The sequence below is a fragment of the Columba livia genome, chromosome 2, assembly GCF_036013475.1.
Source record: "Columba livia isolate bColLiv1 breed racing homer chromosome 2, bColLiv1.pat.W.v2, whole genome shotgun sequence".
Lineage (NCBI taxonomy): Eukaryota > Metazoa > Chordata > Aves > Columbiformes > Columbidae > Columba > Columba livia.
Window position 1 is genome coordinate 157954193 of NC_088603.1, and position 16420 is coordinate 157970612.

At 44.1% G+C, this 16420-nt stretch overlaps 1 protein-coding gene across 18 annotated transcripts in view; it reads right to left on the reverse strand.

Annotated features, from left to right (window-relative positions):
• PTK2 (protein tyrosine kinase 2) overlaps positions 1-16420 on the reverse strand; it is a 208559-nt gene that overhangs the window by 29717 nt on the left and 162422 nt on the right. For 16 of the 18 annotated variants that reach the window (XM_065054520.1, XM_065054515.1, XM_065054521.1 and 13 more), the window contains 6 exons: positions 15190-15274; positions 11241-11341; positions 9546-9661; positions 7658-7758; positions 6367-6456; positions 5083-5287 (listed from right to left, as the gene is read on the reverse strand). In XM_065054520.1, the coding sequence (XP_064910592.1) occupies positions 5083-5287; positions 6367-6456; positions 7658-7758; positions 9546-9661; positions 11241-11341; positions 15190-15274 (698 nt within the window). Of the gene's footprint in view, positions 1-5082; positions 5288-5407; positions 5568-6366; positions 6457-7657; positions 7759-9545; positions 9662-11240; positions 11342-15189; positions 15275-16420 lie in introns of those variants that run through there. The other 2 variants (XM_065054523.1, XM_065054522.1) reach the window with 2 other exon arrangements.

A 16420-nucleotide genomic window follows, 5' to 3' on the forward strand; every position in this document is an offset into this window, starting at 1 on the left:
AGTGCTGGGGCCTGTACTGTTCAATATATTCATCAATGATTTGGACGAGGGAATAGAGTGACTGTCAGCAAGTTTGCTGATGACACCAAGCTGGGAGGAGTGGCTGACACGCCAGAGGCTGTGCTGCCATCAGAGACCTGGACAGGCTGGAGAGCTGGGCGGGGAAACATTGAATGAAATAGAACAAGGGCAAGTGTAGAGTCTTGTATCTGGGCAGAACAACCCCAGGTTCCAGTGTAAGTTGGGGAACGACCTATTAGAGAGCAGCGTAGGGGAAAGGGACCTGGGGGTCCTGGGGACAGCAGGGTGACCATGAGCCAGCACTGGGCCCTTGTGGCCAGGAAGGCCAATGGTACCTGGGGTGGATGAGAAGGGGGTGGTCAGTAGGTCAGAGAGGTTCTCCTGCCCCTCTACTCTGCCCTGGGGAGACCACACCTGGAATATTGTGTCCAGTTGTGGCCCCTCAGTTCCAGCAGGACAGGGAACTGCTGGAGAGAGTCCAGCGCAGGGCAATGAAGATGCTGAAGGGAGTGGAGCATCTCCCGTGTGAGGAAAGGCTGAGGGAGCTGGGGCTCTGGAGCTGGACAAGAGGAGACTGAGGGGTGACCTCATTCATGGTTACAGATATATAAAGGGTGAGTGTCAGGAGGATGGAGCCAGGCTCTTCTCAGTGACAACCAATGACAGGACAAGGGGCAATGGGTACAAACTGGAACACAAGAGGTTCCACTTAAATTTGAGAAGAAACTTGTTCCTGGTGAGGGTGGCAGAGCCTGGCCCAGGCTGCCCAGGGGGGTTGTGGAGTCTCCTTCTCTGCAGACATTCCAACCCGCCTGGACACCTTCCTGTGTAACCTCATCTGGGTGTTCCTGCTCCGGTGGGAATATTGGACTGGATGAGCTTTCCAGGTTCCTTCTGATCCCTGACATTATGTGACAACTCTCCAGCCTGTCCAGGTCTCTGATGGCAGCACAGCCTCTGGCGTGTCAGCCACTCCTCCCAGCTTGGTGTCACCAGCAAACTTGCTGACAGTCACTCTATTCCCTCGTCCAAATCATTGATGAATATATTGAACAGTACAGGCCCAGCACTGCCCCCTGAGGCACTGCACTAGATACAGGCCTCAGCTGGACTCTGCCCCATTGACCACGACTCTCTGGCTTCTTCCCTTCAGCCATTTCTTAGTCCACCCAGGGCACCGCAACTCACAAACACAAGCCTGGACTAATAAGAAATTTGGTAATTATACAGGTGCTACCTTAGTGATACACACCTGCAGCTACTGAAGATAGCAAAGAATAAATTAAATTTAATAACACGCATGTATGAGATCGCCTATGGTTACAGCGAGTGTATAAACACAGTAATATAAGTAGTGAGGATTCATTCTGAGAAAAAATGCTAAAAAAATTGATATTGTGTGATTTGGGTGTGTTAAACACTTTGCAAAGGGTCTTTTATATTATTTACCATGTCATGCAAGCCTAAAAGTCTCTTATAGACAAAATCAGCAAGGGAACACACATTTCCTGATTAAAATACCACAGATTGCAATTCTGGTCTGGTCAGTGACAGAATCACAGAGCAGCAGGGAGCACCTCGCTCTCCTGACTTATTCTCACTTTCCTGACTTATCCTCACTTTCCTGACTTATTCTGCATTTTGCCACCTTCCAAAACTGAAAAAGGGACCTGGGATGTGAGGAGGAATTAAATTTGCAAACCCACAATCCACTAATTGGTTTCTGCATTTGCCATGAAGACGAACGCATCTCTATCCACTCCGGAAAGATCAAACACTATCAAATATCAGGCCTTATTACCGATCTGATAACACTATACAAGTTCTACAGAAATCAGCATCTTCGCATTGCGCAGGCAGCTGCAAATCCAGTTTGTGCAAAGCAGATGTTACTATGAAATGGGAAAGGCATCGAAGAACAAACAGAGAACACACAATCTCTTATGCTATTTCAGACACGCTAAAGAAGGGTTTTTTTTTTCCCCAAAGCCACGAATGTTTTCTCTTTGAAACAGAGAGGAGCTGTATCACTGGCTTCAAGCAAACAAGGAGTCTGTTCTCAGCTCGAAAAGATAAGCCTGGATGGGATCCAGACCGAGCAGCAGCAACACGCAGCAGAGGCCACCAGGGCAGCGACTTGTCTCCCCGAGTTCATGGGAACTGGAGTTTTGACACACAATCTTTGCCTCGCCGCCCGAGGACGCCTCATCGCCAGGGAATTGGCGTTGTTCCAGGAAGAGGCTGAGCAGCACAAAGAAGACCCGAGGATGAGCGTGGTGTCTGAATTCCAGGAGATAAAGGTCACCGCTTTGGAGAGGCAGAAAACTCCCTGCTTTGGCGAGAAGAGAGTAATAACTGGATTTTAGGGTTGCTGTGGCCTCAGGAGAGAGCCTGTCCTCTCAACAATCTCCTTGCATGACTAGAGGAGCAACAAACCTCCTCCTCGGTGCGTTCCCCATCCAGGAGCAGAGAATCCGGTAGGTTGTAGGGACTCTGGGACACTGGGAGGAGTGGCTGACACGCCAGAGGCTGTGCTGCCATCAGAGACCTGGACAGGCTGGAGAGCTGGGCGGGGAAAAATTCAATGAAATAGAACAAGGGCAAGTGTAGAGTCTTGTATCTGGGCAGAACAACCCCAGGTTCCAGTGTAGGTTGGAAAACGACCTATTAGAGAGCAGTGTAGGGGAAAGGGACCTGGGGGTCCTGGGGACAGCAGGATGAGCATGAGCCAGCACTGGGCCCTTGTGGCCAGGAAGGCCAATGGTACCTGGGGTGGATTAGAAGGGGGTGGTCAGTAGGTCAGAGAGGTTCTCCTGCCCCTCTACTCTGCCCTGGGGAGACCACACCTGGAATATTGTGTCCAGCTGTGGCCCCTCAGTTCCAGCAGGACAGGGAACTGCTGGAGAGAGTCCAGCGCAGGGCAACAAAGATGCTGAAGGGAGTGGAGCATCTCCCGTGTGAGGAAAGGCTGAGGGAGCTGGGGCTCTGGAGCTGGACAAGAGGAGACTGAGGGGTGACCTCATTCATGGTTACAGATATATAAAGGGTGAGTGTCAGGAGGATGGAGCCAGGCTCTTCTCAGTGACAACCAATGATAGGACAAGGGGTAATGGGTTCAAACTGGAACACAAGAGGTTCCACTTAAATTTGAGAAGAAACTTCTTCCTGGTGAGGGTGGCAGAGCCTGGCCCAGGCTGCCCAGGGGGGTTGTGGAGTCTCCTTCTGTGCAGACATTCCAACCCGCCTGGACACCTTCCTGTGTAACCTCATCTGGGTGTTCCTGCTCCATGGGGGGATTGCACTGGATGAGCTTTCCAGGTCACTTCCAAATCCTGATACTCTGTGATTCTGTGACTCCCAGAGGTCTCGTGTCCCCTCTCCCGGTGACACTGGGCTCCAGCACAGCGAGCTCATGTTGCTCGGAGACTTTTCCAGCCAAGGGTTCAAAGTCTCCCAGCATGGACAGTCCAGCGTCACTCTGTGTGACCCGCCCCAGGGCTTAACCCCAACACTTTTTGTAACTCATGAGAATTCTCTTTGCTGCACGTCAGGACCGTCAGTTCTTCCCCTTTGGCTGCGCGTTTCTGAGCAGCACCAAGCTCTTGGGCACTGGTTTACCCTGTTTATCCAGCGACACCTTCTACGTCTTTCACTTTTTTCCCCTCTCCCGCTATAGATTCATAAGGAGTTGCTTCTGAGTCCAGCCTACATTTATTTCACTCCCCAACACAACCACTTTTACTCTGGATTTACTTTTCCTTTACTCTTTTCCTTTTACTTTACTCCTACTTGGCTTTACACACCATAGTCATCTACCTATTCACATGTTTTAGGGCTTTATTCTCCGTGCCAGCCAGTTGTAAGTTATCAGTGCCATCTGACTGCTAATTAAAAAGAATCCTACCCTTCCAGAGCCAAAGGAAAAAGCAAGTGATCGCCAATTTGCACCTATCACCCCAAATCCCTTTTCTCTTTTCCTTGCAATCCGTATCAAGCCCCAGAATTCCTTCCTTTGCAGTGAACTCCACACAGTCTAGAGCAGAAGTTCTTTGTGAGAAGAGCTACATCTTCCTCTTGTTATGGAAATTATCAGTTTACACAGGTGTTCCCAGCATAACAGACGGCGGAACAGTTTGACATTGTAAGAAATAGAAGTTATCCACACAGAGACTCTGAAATAGCATCATATTAAAAATTCCCCCTTTTCTAACCACCTCTTGTACCATGAACATCCAGTGATAGCACAAAATGACATTATGAAAACAAAACACGCCCTGAAGCACAACGCTGAAACTGAAGAATTTGCAATGAATTACAACAAGAGGGAATTTACATTGTATGAGACCTACTTATTGCTAGAAGCTTAAATTGGCACAGGCAAAATAGATACTGACATCAATTGTGTCTACACGATAGCTCAGCGATGTTTCAAAGTTTAAATATCACTCCCGTTTTGTTGCTGGTGAAATGGATATGGATAGGGAATAAATTATTGCAGAATAAACTAGGGTGTGCATTTAGACAGGTCTCAAAAGTGTGTGCTCACTTTTATTCCAAGATAAACACAAGGCAGCCTATATCCTGCTTTACGAAGGGCAAAGGAATTTCTAGCTAACGCCGCCGCATTTATCGCAGACGCAGCTGCCACGGGGTGACCAAGCTGCTCTGGATGGTATGAAAATAACAGCGCTCACCTGACGGTTCATTTATTTAAGACAGGACATTTCTAACCCCAAAATTATACACTGCATGTAATCACTCCTCAATCCTTTTTGCTCCCTTCCTGAAAAATCGCAGTATATATCGCTAAAATTATAAGCAAATTGCTAGTAAAATATTAAGTTTTTCTTGGGAGGGAAAGAAGGTGAGTCATATTTCCAGTTATATATTTTCTATGCCTAATTTTCTCCAATAGATAAGGTCCAGATTTCCAACCTGACCTTCCAAAGATAAAACTTAATACATTACGCCTTGCGTTTGCCATGCAAAGAAAAGACTCTAACAGACGATACAGCAAAAAAGAACAAGGAAACGGCCTTTCAGCGGTATAATAAACCCTACCTGAGTTGTGCTTTAAGTTCTGTAAACCTGGGTCGTCTACTGGGGTCGTACGCCCAGCACTTGGTCATAAGGCTGTAGAGGGTGGGAGGGCAGTTTGGAGGCATTGGGAGCCGCTCACCGTTCTCGATCCGCCCAATCACATCATTGTTCTTCACTCCCTGGAAGGGCTTTACCCCGTGCATGAGGATCTCCCACATACACACACCTGGGAAAAACACACGCAAGAATATTCACCCACGCCAGCGAACAGAAAAAGAACCAAATCTTCCATTTTGTGCGGTGATTTCTTCTGAAATCCACAGCGAAGGAATCGGTTCTGACTTACCGGGTAGGATCGCGCACACGGTATCAACCTCAGCTATTTATGAGGAGTCACGACCGGCTCCCCGTTCAGCCGCTTTCTACCTCCCGTAAATCCCGGCGCTTGCTCATATTCAAATCTACTTTTTCTATGATCCGTGTTTGCTTTTCCCTCCGACCAGTTCCAACTGGCTTGTTACGACACGCCGAGCGCGTTTTCACTCGGAGGGTGTTTTAACCCTGGCGGCCATCCACATTTTTTTGCGCTGAAACTATGTAATAGATCAGTTTCTGTTGAAACTGGGGTAAAAGCGCACATGGAAAAATGGTCTGTGGGTTTAGGGCTGCCCAGAATGTTCCACAGGCTTCATTTTGCTGACTAGGGAGTTTTCTTTAAACTACCATAAACCTGCTAAAATTCACATATCTAAAAACATTCAGATTTTATTTTGTAAAGAGGGTGAACGCTTATCTTGTCTGTCCTGCTTTTATTTCAAGTCTTATTGCCCTTCTTCCCCCACACCATCTTTGCTCTGTCCAGCCCAGCAGTTTGGATCAGTTTGAGCACAGATGGGCAGATTCACATACAAAACTTGTATATTTAAGAAAAAGGACCAAGGCTTCAGGATATTCCCATTTACCCTTATTTTTAACTCAGCTCCTGGTCATATTTTGTAAGCTAGCAAGAGTTACAAAAGACTAATTAAGTGGGAATTTAGCATTAAAGACCTGGAAACGAGACATAGCGTAGGCTGATTTATGCATTAAGCAAGGATGCAGACATATCACTATAGGAGTGAAAATATAGAATAGAAATAGCAGTAATAACAGTATGATAGAAATCAGAGGGAAAAAACCCTGAATTTCAGAAAGTACAGTAAAAATAGTGCCAAATGTTTGGAAATTTGTCATTTACAGTTAAAATGAAGCGCTGAACTTGTCCGATAGGACACTTAAGAACTGCACCACGCGGTGTTCACTCACCAAACATCCAGACATCGCTGGCCGAGGTGAACCGTCGGAAGTTGATTGACTCCGGAGCCATCCATTTGATGGGTAATTTTCCTTTGGAAGCTACAGGGAAGGCAAGCCAAGGGGTTTATTCCTCCTACTGAGCCCAAACATCGATTTTTATCCTCAGGGAAATAATTCATAGGCAAACCCCATCTCTTTCATTTTGGACAAGAGATTTCCGCAGTCTCACCAGTTTGGCCAGTGTCCTCTATCTATATATTGAGACTGACTGAGCTCCTTCAAGGTTTAAATTAATTCTTATTTCCAGATGCAACTATTGCAGTTAAGCGACTGGCAGCAAATCTGAAATCTCGGCGAGGGTGTAGGTGTTCGAGTTTTATAATGATTCATTAAAAACTGTAGGTTGGTTGGTGTTATGCAAACAGAAAAAAGAAGCAACAACGCTCCAAATAATCCCCCAAACGTCCCAATAAAGCCCCCAAAATCACGACAAGAAATAATCCCACCAAAAGCGTTCCCCTTCTCCTCTCAGAAATTAAAATGATGCTACGGAGATCCCAGTGATACGAAACAAATGAAATGAGGAAACATAATGGAGCGTAAGGGACAGATAAGAGAGATTTTAAAATGTATGACTGAAACTAGAAATATATTGAAGATCAGATTTATGAATATGTGGTTTCACAATATACACCAGATTTAAAGCGCTGCTGTTTGTACCCTACATGCAATCTCTGCTCTCCTGCTGTGTTTCCCATCTATCGGGCACCGCAGGACACCTCGGAGCCACTCACGATCAACGTTCCATCCAAAATAGGGGGAAAATTCCATCCAAAACAGGGGAAAAAGGACTTTTCAGGACTTCAAGGACTTTTTTGTACTCAGTCTCCCTAGTCCGGTGGCATCTGATGTGTTCGGCATACAATGACAGCACCAACTCCATATGTATCTGTAGGTACGCTGAACTCATTGGAGGCTACTTATATACCATATACTTATATACCATGAATATAAATACGATCTCAAACAGGCCTCAAATGTGGACAGTATTCTAAAACTCCTGAAGGAAGCACTGTAAGCTTGTCCTAAAAAGTGGCATTTTACCTACACATGAATTTCCTTCTTCCTGCAACTTAAACCAGACTCTGTGATTCTTCTTTAGCACACATGTAGGAATATACTGCCATCTATTTCATTGCTGAATAGTTTGCTTTTTTATACAACAGCTAGACCAAGAATATCTGTTTAATTCCTTTTGACAGCAAACTCTCTATTGTGAGAAGCAACTGTGTCAACTCACCTTTATAGTACGTGCTGTCTTCCATGTATCGGGATAAACCGAAGTCACCCAATTTCACACAGTCAGTGGCAGATACCAGCACGTTTCTAGCAGCAATATCCCTGCCAAACATTATTTGTAGTCATTTAAAAACTTAAAGTGGTGAAATATCATCTAAATATATATATATATATATATATATATATGTTAAAACCCAGAAGTATCAAATGCTTTTGCCAGGAATGAGTTGGTAAGGAACTTGTTTAAGATCTCAGTCCGAAGCTTCCTAATAAGGAGATTGTATTTCAGCGATGTCACGGGGATTATATTTATATTTAATGCTTATATTTAATGAAATACAACAAGGGCAAGTGTAGAGTCTTGTATCTGGGCAGAACAACCCCAGGTTCCAGTGTAAGTTGGGGAACAACCTGTTAGAGAGCAGTGTAGGGGAAAGGGACCTGGGGGTCCTGGGGACAGCAGGGTGACCATGAGCCAGCACTGGGCCCTTGTGGCCAGGAAGGCCAATGGTACCTGGGGTGGATGAGAAGGGGGTGGTCAGTAGGTCAGAGAGGTTCTCCTGCCCCTCTACTCTGCCCTGGGGAGACCACACCTGGAATATTGTGTCCAGTTGTGGCCCCTCAGTTCCAGCAGGACAGGGAACTGCTGGAGAGAGTCCAGCGCAGCCACCAAGATGCTGAAGGGAGTGGAGCATCTCCCGTGTGAGGAAAGGCTGAGGGAGCTGGGGCTCTGGAGCTGGACAAGAGGAGACTGAGGGGTGACCTCATTAATGTTTACAGATATATAAAGGGTGAGGAGGATGGAGCCAGGCTCTTCTCGGTGACAACCAATGATAGGACAAGGGGTAATGGGTTCAAACTGGAACACAGGAGGTTCCACTTAAATATGAGGAGAAACTTCTTCCTGGTGAGGGTGGCAGAGCCTGGCCCAGGCTGCCCAGGGAGGTTGTGGAGTCTCCTTCTGTGCAGACATCCCAACCCGCCTGGACACCTTCCTGTGTAACCTCATCTGGGTGTTCCTGCTCCATGGGGGGATTGCACTGCATGAGCTTTCCAGGGCCCTTCCAACCCCTGACATTCTGGGATTCTGTGATTACGAAAAGACTTGGGGGCGTTTTTCTCCTGCATTTTCTCAGGTGTGTCTGTAGGTTCTGGATTTCCGCAGGGCTGACTCAGTATTGACACATTCAGCCCTGAGCTATGAACTAAGTGCAGCAAACTGAGCTGCGCTGCTTCCTTCCAGCTCCCTGCGGTACCAGTAAGTTGTAGTTTGAAATTGTATCACTAGAGTTAAAATAAACAGTTCCTCGGCCAAAATTCGAGTATCCGTAACGCTATATATGTATCTGCATGCTATATAAAACATATAGAATTTGAATAGAATTTTTTAAATGCAAGTAAAAAGCTCAAATTCCAAATTAAACGGGACACAATAACTGGAGTGCTGTGAACTTTTAATTGCACACAGTAGGAGGCCAAAGCCAGGATCTTCTCCCTAGAAAGCTCATGTTCATATTCTACGGAATACAACTCAAAACACACCTAGAAGGAAATCAAGGTTCACTTTCTGGTTAAGCAAGTTCTTGTATTTTATTAATATTTCGTTTTGCCTGTTCTTTACTTAAGAAGGGGGATGCCCCTCGGTTTGCTAAGATTACACTTGCCTCGCAGCTTTAAAAACAGTATTGTAACCAAAAAGCTGAAATCTGATTAAAATCCAAGTCAATCTCGGATCAGGCCAGCAGGCGTCACTCTTGGAAAGGGCCTAATTTTGGTGGCAGCATCTGAAAAAATGACATAACTCCGGTAATCTGGGACACCTCGTCTTCCCCAGGTTTCAAGTAGCTACGTATAACAATACACACACATACATACGTATAACATCTTACCTATGTACAAATCTTTTGCTCTCTAAGTAGGCAAGTGCTGTGCTAAGCTGGTAAGCGTAGAGTATCAGAGAAGCCAGATCCAAGCTGTATTTTCTTACTTGCAAGAACGATCGCAACTTTTTGCATGAAGAAGAGGGAAAAAAGAAAAGAAGGAAAGAAGTTAGGAGGGAAAAAATACAACATTTCAACAAGGTGTACCTGAAATGGTAAAGCTGACATGAGAATCAATGGGCATGTTTTTGGCCTAAATAATTTGGTGTGGAGGGGGTTGGTCTCTTCTCCCAGGTAACAAGTGACAGGATGAGAGGAAATGGCCTCAAGTTGCACCAGGGGAGGTTCAGATCGGATATTAGGAAAAATTTCCTGACAGAAAGGTTTGTCAGGCATTGGAACAGGTTGTCCAGGGCAGCGGTGGAGTCACCATCCCTGGAGGGGTTTAAAAGGCATTTAGACGAGGTTTTTAGGGACATGGGTTAGTGCCAGAGTCAGGTTACGGTTGGACTCAATGACCTTAAGGGTCTCTTCCAACCACAATGATTCTGTGATTCCATGATTCCATCTTTAACCTGGGCCCCAGGGGCACCACCGACGTCCCTAAGAACTGGGTCTGGTCACCGTATTGGGCCTTTTGTTCCCACAGAAGAGTCTCCTGTGACAATGACCCATCTTTTCTTCTTCATGGAAGTGGTTTTGACAAAGGGCACAGGCCGACTTAACCTCGGCAACCTCGGTGATTCTACGACTTACAGTTTGTAGCATCAAAACAAGGTGTATCTCAAATGGTAAAGCTGACATGAGAATCAGTGGCATGCTTTTGGCCTAAATAATTTCAGAACAAAATGGTACACGGACAAGCCAAAGACTGATTAGATCAGTATTGTTTTGGCAGCATTCATTTTAATCTACGTTCCCTAAAACAACTGGATTTAGCTCAGAGTACCAAATATCAATGCAGAATTTGTATAAGCTGTATTCCCAGTTAGGACCTAATGGAAGTGGCACTAGAGCCTCCTTATACATTAAAAAAAGGCTTTGAAAAGTGATTTGGGCACTGGAAGGAAATAATTTGTTGAAAGAAAATGACTTTTCCACTGCAGGTTTTCTGCCTTTTTCTTTTCTTGGACAGCATGTTGCAATTTGATAATTACGATGAATACCTTGCAATGCAGTATGAAATATCACATCTGCTCATGTTTTCAGAAATCGATCATAAAAATTGAGATCTAGTTGCCTTTAAACCATTCATCCAAAAGAAATAATAACAAGGAAAGTCATCTTATTGAAAGTGCAGAGACTACAGAAAAAAACGCTCAGAAATTGAGTGTTCCAAGGGAAAACACAGTATCAGACGGAAGAATAAAAGATGGAGCACATAATTTCACTTCTAGAAGGTATCTTGGTTGAAATGATATCACATTATCATCCTCTTGACACAGGTCGTGCTCTCGCTCTGGAATAGCAATTGAATTCTCTGAAAACTATGACTGAATCGCTTTGGTATCAGCTGATGCAGCTCTCTCGGCGGAGGAGTCAGGTCAAATTCTGACACTCCTGGTCCTGAGCGTGTAATTCTACAAACAAGGATGATTTTTGAGGAGAGCGCCTCACGTTAGTATTGAGAAACCATCTTTTCAGTCTTTTGTAAAGGCATCTGTGAGCTAAAAGAGACCAAAGATGCAGGAGGACTTTTCATACCTCTCCAAGGGTACAGAGCTCCATGATTATCCAAACCGGGTTTTCCGTAATGACTCCAATGAGCTTCACAATGTGAGGATGATCAAACTGACGCATGGTTACTAAAAGGAAAAGCAAAATTCAACATGTTATACATCAAAACTAAACAACTGTTTAAGAATAATTTAGTCTATGACTTCTCAGTCTCAGCAGTGTGATCACAGTATATTTTAAGCAATAAGACATACAAACCATAGAATGGTTTGAGTTGGAAGGTACCTTAAAGATCATCAGTTCCAGCCCCCTGCCATGGGCAGGGACATGACATCTCCTGGCATGTCACACAGAACCACAGAATGTTGGGGCTCCTTCCACAACCCCAAGGGTATTTGGTGGGTTAAATGAAGCATCAGTTCTCTTATTAAGTTTTTATCTTTCAACATAGGAATGTCAAACATCCTTAATTTAATCTTGACAAACATCCTTCATTTTGGGTCACAACAACCCCAGGCAGCGCTACAGGCTCAGGGAAGAGAGGTTGGAACGTGCCTGGGGGAAAAGGACCTGGGGGTGTTGGGGACAGCGGCTGAACATGAGCCAGCGTGTGCCCAGGTGGCCAAGAGGCCACCAGCATCCTGGCTTGTGTCAGGAATAGTGTGGCCAGCAGGCCCAGGGCAGTGACCGTCCCCCTGTCCTGGGCACTGGGGAGGCCAAACCTCGAATCCTGGGGTCAGTTTTGGGCCCCTCACCATAAGAAGGTCATTGAGGTGCTGGAGCGAGTTGAGAGAAGGGAACGGAGCTGGTGAGGGGCTGGAGCACAAGTGTGATGGGAGCGGCTGAGGGACCTGGGGGGTTCAGCTGGAGAACAGGAGCTGAGGGGAGACCTTCTGATCTCTGAACTGCCTGAAAGGAGCTTGGAGCATGGAGGGGGTTGGTCTCTTCTCCCAGGTAACAAGTGATAAAACGAGAGGAAATGGCCTCAGGTTGCACCAGGGGAGGTTCAGATCAGATATTAGCAAAAATTTCCTCACATAAAGGGTTGTCAGGCATTGGAACAGGCTGCCCAGGGCAGTGGTGGAGTCACCATCCCTGGAGGGGTTTAAAAGGCATTTTGATGAGGTTCTTAGGCACATGGGTTAGTGCCAGAGTCAGGTTATGGTTGGACTTGATGATCTTAAGAGTCTCTTCCAACCAAGATGATTCTGTGATTCTATGATTCCATCTTTAACCTGAGCCCCAGAGGCACCACAGATGTCCCTAAAAACTGGGTCTGGTCACCGTATTGGGCCTTTTGTTCCCACAGAAGAGTCTCCTGTGACAAAGACCCATCTTTTCTTCTTCATGGAAGTGGTTTTGACAAAGGGCACAGGCCGACTTAACCTTGGCAACCTCGGTGATTCTACGACTTACAGTTTGTAGAGTCAAAACAAATACATGGTAATTATCAAACTGGAAAGTCTCTTAAACTGGACAAGAATAAAACCCGCTATCTTTTGGCTTTGAACTAATCAGAAGCCCATACCAGCAGGTTTTTCTGGATTCCTGTTCTGCTCAACTCTGAATTCTACTTCTGTTCACTGGCCCACAAGAGCTGTATAACCAACACATCTTGCAACACCAAAGACCCCAACAAAGATCCTTGGACAACGCTGTTTATAAGACCTGGTGTTCTAATAGTTCAATAACATATTTTCCTGCCAAGAAACTTGCACAGACAAACTTCAGAGAACATATTCTTTAAAATATTAATGCATTATGAATAATACAGGAAAAAAATCACTAAAACAAGCAATCCTGTCAATGACACACCTTAATGCATTAACAGAAATGAATAAATAATATGGTGACTGCTAAAATACTACACAGAATTGAAGCTGGATTCCTTAACCATCCAGTTCCCCTCTTCCAATTTGAAGTCAATGGAATTTCAGAGCAAAGCTATTTCTGGCACCTCGAAAATTGCTGAACTAGGTTATCTGAACCCTGTGTTAGTATTAAACTCTTGGTAAATAAAGTGTATATTCCAAACAAACCCCAATTATTCAGCTTTACGGTTCTCTTGGGTTAATCTAACTTGATGCAATTTACAACGTCTTGTAACACGGAACTGTTGCTTCATTGATATGAAAAAGAAGCAGTATAATTATCAAAGCATTGGAAAGGCCATTAACACAAATGGTTTTGTATCATATGGCCTCACCAGTTTCAAATATAAAATAATCCAGAAATGAATTTAATCAATGTTGGCTGACAAGCTCACAAGTTCTGACAGGTAGGAGAGTTTTTACATCACTCTGCCATCCACCTCCTAGAGGAATGAACTACGTCCAGAAAGGAGCAATCAATAGATCAATAAAAGATCAATAAAAATCTCCCCAAGCCTGGTGATTTGTATTTTATTTGCGTATTAATAGCAAAATGCATTTGCTATTAATATCAAATAGCAAAATGCATTAATAGCAATACACTACTATGCAAAAATGGGCAGGAATGCAGAGACAGGTGCTGCTCACGTAATCGTTTTCTTCCATTTACCTTTTATTCTCAGGTGTTGCAAGAATCAATACTAAATCTTTTCGGCTTTGGAAATGTCACCACAAGCAAACAACTAAAACCCGACAATACTTTAATAGCGCTCATATGAAAACGTTAGGAAATAAATGTCTTAATACAGTGAAATAACCAACTTTCCCCTTTAGATATTGTATTTTGGCCTTTTGAAGAGTGCTCTCAAAAACCAGGAGGCAGCATCTATGGAGAGATTTTGCAACGTGAACCCGAACCAGAGAAAGGTAACGGATGGGAATTAGAATTGAAAAAGGAAAAAAATAAAAGAAGAAATGGCAAAATGATTAAATCCAAATTGAAAAGCACTATTTATCTGTCTGCTATGTGGGCATTTCCTAATCTGTCAAGCTCAAAGCGTAATAAGGAGTGTTCAATGAGCAATTATCTTCTACATTGTTAGGAGACAGCAGCCTACCTTTGACTGCTAAGTTATTACTATAAGCAATGGTATTTACTTTCCCAACAGCTAGAAACGTAACGGGAAAAAATTATAGTCATTTCAGAACAACCTGACATCTAAAAATAAGAAGCTATTAGCTACTAACACAGATTTTTGGAGCAATTAGAAAAAATCCTTGAACAAAGGAAGAGTGAATAAAAGTATCCTGTAACATCTGGCCATAAGCAAATCATTTATTGATATAACACAATACCCTGTATAAGAATTATCCATAAACAACAGCAGAGGATAAGAGGCAAAAATGAAGGCCAAAGTATCAAATCTTAATTTGCTTACAAAACCAGGCGGTAGAGAAATCAGCACCTACAGGTGGGTTGGAATGTCTGCAGAGAAGGAGACTCCACAACCCCCCTGGGCAGCCTGGGCCAGGCTCTGCCACCCTCACCAGGAACAAGTTTCTTCTCAAATTTAAGTGGAACCTCCTGTGTTCCAGTTTGTACCCATTACCCCTTGTCCTATCATTGGTTGTCACTGAGAAGAGCCTGGCTCCATCCTCCTGACACTCACCCTTTATATATCTGTAACCATGAATGAGGTCACCCCTCAGTCTCCTCTTGTCCAGCTCCAGAGCCCCAGCTCCCTCAGCCTTTCCTCACACGGGAGATGCTCCACTCCCTTCAGCATCTTTGTTGCCCTGCGCTGGACTCTCTCCAGCAGTTCCCTGTCCTGCTGGAACTGAGGGGCCACAACTGGACACAATATTCCAGATGTGGTCTCACATCTGGAATATTATTGAAGTGTTCTGTTGGTATTTATCATCTCTGGGTAATTATTTAGAAAACTGATTTATCCCATCGGAATTTGTCATTCTGAATTTTCAAAACTGTTCTTAGACGTAACATTTTTAGCTACGACTTTCTAAAGGAACACACTGAAACAAGCGCCGCATTTTAAGAAATTCATTAAGGAGAAAGAAGGAAATCAGAGTATTTTAATACTCACAGGCTTCTTGTAAGAACTTTTCTCGAACGCTGTCGGAGGTGCAGTTTTTACACGTTTTGATGGCGACGGCCATAGCTGGATTCTCCTGAAAGACATCATTGAGAAATAACTGAGATATGGCCCATCAAAAGCTGAGTCCTTCAGAATCCCAGCAAAACCACTTTGGAATAAATCATTATTAACTAAAATCTTTAGATAAGCAATTATTGAAAGCTTTGATTTGAAAATATTATAATTAAAGACACGCAGTGTGCAGCATTTACACCTATCGCACCGAGGAAATACTACGCTACATCCTACAGAAATTACGACAAAAAGTAATAAGTTTAACTGAATAAGACTGTAAACTTTTTGTGTTGCTACAGATGGTAAATTCTTGGCGATATTTAGCAAACAAGTCGATATACCTGTGAAAGCCACACTTGGCTTATCTGGAAAGCCAAATAAAGGACTTTTTGTGGCTCTTGCTGAGCGATAGTTTTGAACTCAGACTATACAAAGGCAAGTAAAACAAACTTCTTACATATTAGCTTCACAATCACTTATATCAAGGGCTTCAAGCTGAGTTAAGCTGAACATGGGTATTCAGAACCAGAACAGATTTCACCAAGATATTGTGTATCCACTAAGTCCCCAAAAATGGTGTTTTAAAAACTCCCTTTCCAGAATTACAGGGAACCTGCACGTGTTTGTTCTCCTGAAAAGAACTTACGTCTGCCTCATACTTGCTCTATTTTAAATCTCTCTCTACAGACAAACATCATTAGAATAGTGTTTCTATTTTGCAGGCTTAATTCAAAGTGACAACGTAGCTCTTCCGAGTTGACTTTGCAGGGAATTATAGATGAAAACCTTCTCTCATGTAGAAACGTGCCCATAAAGTGACTGAAAAACTGGTGGTAAATTAGTATAATTTTATTCCCTCCTGAAACCAGGGTTCCAGAATCAACGCTGGACCAGACCAACCCCTCTGCTGGTGTTAGAGATGGAGTTTTTGTAACATCACATAACCAGCATTAGCATTAAATGATAGAATTTCAGCATCTGCAACCAGCAAAGACTCCAGACTTTTGATTCTTTTCCCTAACTATAAGAAATGGGGCAGAGTCCAGCTGAGGCCTGTATCTAGTGCAGTGCCTCAGGGGGCAGTGCTGGGGCCTGTACTGTTCAATATATTCATCAATGATTTGGATGAGGGAACAGAGTGACTGTCAGCAAGTTTGCTGGTGAC